This window comes from Kryptolebias marmoratus, linkage group LG2, assembly GCF_001649575.2.
Source record: "Kryptolebias marmoratus isolate JLee-2015 linkage group LG2, ASM164957v2, whole genome shotgun sequence".
NCBI lineage: Eukaryota > Metazoa > Chordata > Actinopteri > Cyprinodontiformes > Rivulidae > Kryptolebias > Kryptolebias marmoratus.
In genome coordinates this window covers 78,620-81,752 of record NC_051431.1, presented here as the reverse complement: position 1 = coordinate 81,752, position 3,133 = coordinate 78,620, and the positions used below count along the sequence as shown (strand labels likewise).

Sequence of the window (3,133 nt, the reverse complement as noted above, 5' to 3'; positions counted from 1 at the left end):
CCTCGTACTCCCTCTGCTGGTTCTTCAGTCGGTCCTCTTTGGTCTTCAGGAAGTTCTCGTAGTCGCCGCGGTAACTGTCCAGCCTCTGCGAGTGCAGGTGGATGATGTCAGTCGCCACGGCGTTCAGGAAATTTCTATCGTGGGAGACAACCAAGATGGTGGACTGCCACGTCTGAGGGGGAGGAGTCATTCAGCTAGGTTAGCTCGATGCTAATGGCTGCTATTGTTTCCTATGAGGAATGCTAACAGTACAGACCTGAAGGTAGTTCTCCAGCCACAGGATGGCTCTGATGTCCAACATGTTGGTGGGCTCTGAAACACACAAAGCTGTCAGAACACTACCACGGTACTACACCTACCAGGGGGTGGAGCTGCCAGGGGGCGGGTCTGACTCACCGTCCAGCAGCAGCAGGTCCGGCCTGACAAACAGACAGGTTCTCATGAGTCATGTGATCAGTGAGACGTGGAATCGTGAGCGAGCGGCTGAAACTCACCGAGCGAAGAGCGCCCGGGCCAACGCCAGCCTCATCCTCCATCCTCCTGAGAACTCCCTGCAGACAGAAAACACACGGCATCAGCGTGACGGGCGGCTGATGGCAGTCTGTCCCGTGGACGCAGTACTCACTTAGTGGCCTGCTGTTGCATTCTGGGAGAGAACCCGAGGCCGGCCAGGATGACGGAGGCTCTGATTGGACAGAGACATGGAGCCAGTTACCAGGTGACCAACAGGTAAATTCCACCTGCCGTGCACACGTTAAATCCAGATGCTTTCTGGGAATGTTTATGTTGCGTGTATCGGTTGCCATGGTTACCGGGCCGGCGCTTTGTCAGCTTCGATCTCCTCCAGTTTTGCGTAAATCTCTGACAGTCGGACGCTCTCCATCCCGTCGGCTCTGAAATGACAGCAGTGATCAGCTCCTCTGACATCATCGCCGAGGTTACCATGGTGATGGGCGTTGGCTTCTTACGTTCCGTTGGCGATGCGAGCGTTCAGCCGCCGCTCCTCCTCCAGCAGGTCCTCTCGCAGCGTGTCGCTCTGCAGGACGCTCTGCAGCGCCATCGTCTCATCCCCCGCCACTTCCTGTTCCACGTGCAGGATGGAGATGTGCGCCGGCACACGGAGGTTCCGACTCGCCAGCATCTTAAGCAGCGTCGTCTTCCCCAAACCGTTCCGACCAATCAGACCGTACCGCCGGCCTGACGCCAGACACAGCTCCGTCCCCTGAAGCAGACACCTGAACACAGTGACATCAGCATGGGCATGATCTGATTGGCCGTGGCAGCCACTGATGTCTCTCAGTGGACGTGTCCTCACCTCTCTCCGAAGGCAATGTCAAAGTTTTCTATCCGAATGTCGTAGCTCCGGTTCTTCCCTGATTGGTCGACCCGATTCTCCTTTTTACTGCTCGCCTGACTGGCCGACGCCTCCTCCAGGACTCTGAGGACAGAACAGACAGGTGAGAATGGGTAAATGAAGGACAGGTGAGGAAAGGTAAGAAAAGGACAGGTGAGGGACTCACAGTGGACCAGAGTTTTTCTGAGAGTCCCTCTCGTTGCGGCGCTCGGTTTTAGCTTTAAGCTTCGCCTCAGCTTTCTCCAACTTCTTGGCATCGACCATCTGCAGAGAAACAGAAAACCCCAAAACATTTCAACTCTGACCTTACGTTTCTACCCGCTGGATCAGGGGTCAGAGGTCAGAACATGTGGAACCAGAAGAAGCAAATCAGAACCCAGTAAATGTCCCGTTTGTCCTGCAGACAGTAAAGCCAACACGTCTCCGTCTCTTTAAGACAACAAAGCTAAGAAGACAATCAGGTGAGAGACTCACCGTGTACTGAGGACGTTTCATCATCCAGATGCCATGAACGTCATTGGCTGCCGACACTGAGGAGAAAAACACACAGATCATCCACCTCCTGCTGCCTTTACACCTGAGAGGACACCTGAGGGGACACCTGAGGGGACACCTGAGGGGACACCTGAGGGGACACCTGAGAGGACACCTGAGAGGACACCTGAGGGGACACCTGAGGGGACACCTGAGAGGACACCTGAGGGGACACCTGAGAGGACACCTGAAGGGACACCTGAGAGGACAGGCCTAAAAAAAAAAATCACAAAACATTTCATAAAATACAAAACCCTGGACTGGAGTCCTGAACCGGAGACCTGGACAGGAGGTCTGGACCAGAGCCCTGGACCGGAGCCCTGCGGGACTCCATAAGCAAACCCTGGATGTGGCTGTAGCTGCTCAGGTTCTTACCGGAGTCTGCAGACATCTGAGACAGCTGGACCGGAGCGTCCAGGAGGACCTGCTTCTGCGGCCGGTGATGGTTGTTCCTGACAAACACAATCAATAATCCATCAGAACTGCTGACAGAACCGAACAGAACCCAGGAGAAAGGCTGTGTGCTCACAGTTTGAGGGTGTTGAACATCTGGAGGCAGATGTCTCTGATGTCGTCCTCATTTTTACTGTCTGCTGACACTTCCTGCAGGACGCCACCGACGGCATCGAACACCTCCTCACCATCCTCAAAGTCTGTGGCGCCGCTGTCCAAGACACCTGCAACACGAGCGCAGGGTTCCACTCCAGGTCAGAGAACATTCTGAAGGTACGACCACTTTGTCCACTCCACCAGCCAGAACATTATGACCACCCTGACCCTCAGTCCAACTGTGATCTCTTTGGTTATTGGTGAAGTCGCTCCTGTCCAACAACCTCAAGAACAAAAATAGGCCCCGCCCACTGACAAGTAACCTTGGTCACCAGGTGTCAGTGGTCATAATGTTATGGCTGATCAGTGATCGATAGTAAATCACGTGACAGAAACTGACAGACACGTGCTAAACTCCAACATGACACCTGATCTTGGATCGGTTCTTTTTGCTGAGATCCATCCGTTATTAGTTTTTAGTAAAATCGATTTTTCTGCTCGGGTTCGGTTCGGACAGGTACGCTCCGGTGTCCCGGCGGCAGCCCAGCTAACAGCCGCTGCCGCCCGGCTAGCAGCCGCTGCCGCCCGGCTAACAGGCGCTGCCGCCCGGCTAATAGGCGCTGCCGCCCGGCTAACAGCCGCTGCCGCCCGGCTAACAGGAGCACTGGAGGCCGCAGCGTGGAGCTCCGCGGGCCG

At 55.2% G+C, this 3,133-nt stretch overlaps 1 protein-coding gene across 1 annotated transcript in view; it reads right to left on the bottom strand.

Annotated features, from left to right (window-relative positions):
* The window catches only part of abcf3 (ATP-binding cassette, sub-family F (GCN20), member 3), a 5,269-nt gene that overhangs the window by 1,705 nt on the left and 431 nt on the right, over window positions 1–3,133 (bottom strand). Inside the window, exons 2-13 of the mRNA XM_037974547.1 lie at window positions 2,418–2,565; window positions 2,264–2,340; window positions 1,829–1,884; window positions 1,521–1,618; window positions 1,316–1,438; window positions 969–1,235; window positions 813–893; window positions 626–685; window positions 495–551; window positions 397–419; window positions 257–312; window positions 1–172 (exon numbers count right to left, since the gene is read on the bottom strand). The exon at window positions 1–172 is cut by the window's left edge and continues 106 nt beyond it. Coding sequence (XP_037830475.1) covers window positions 1–172; window positions 257–312; window positions 397–419; window positions 495–551; window positions 626–685; window positions 813–893; window positions 969–1,235; window positions 1,316–1,438; window positions 1,521–1,618; window positions 1,829–1,884; window positions 2,264–2,340; window positions 2,418–2,565 — 1,218 coding nt within the window. The remainder of the gene's footprint in view (window positions 173–256; window positions 313–396; window positions 420–494; window positions 552–625; window positions 686–812; window positions 894–968; window positions 1,236–1,315; window positions 1,439–1,520; window positions 1,619–1,828; window positions 1,885–2,263; window positions 2,341–2,417; window positions 2,566–3,133) is intronic.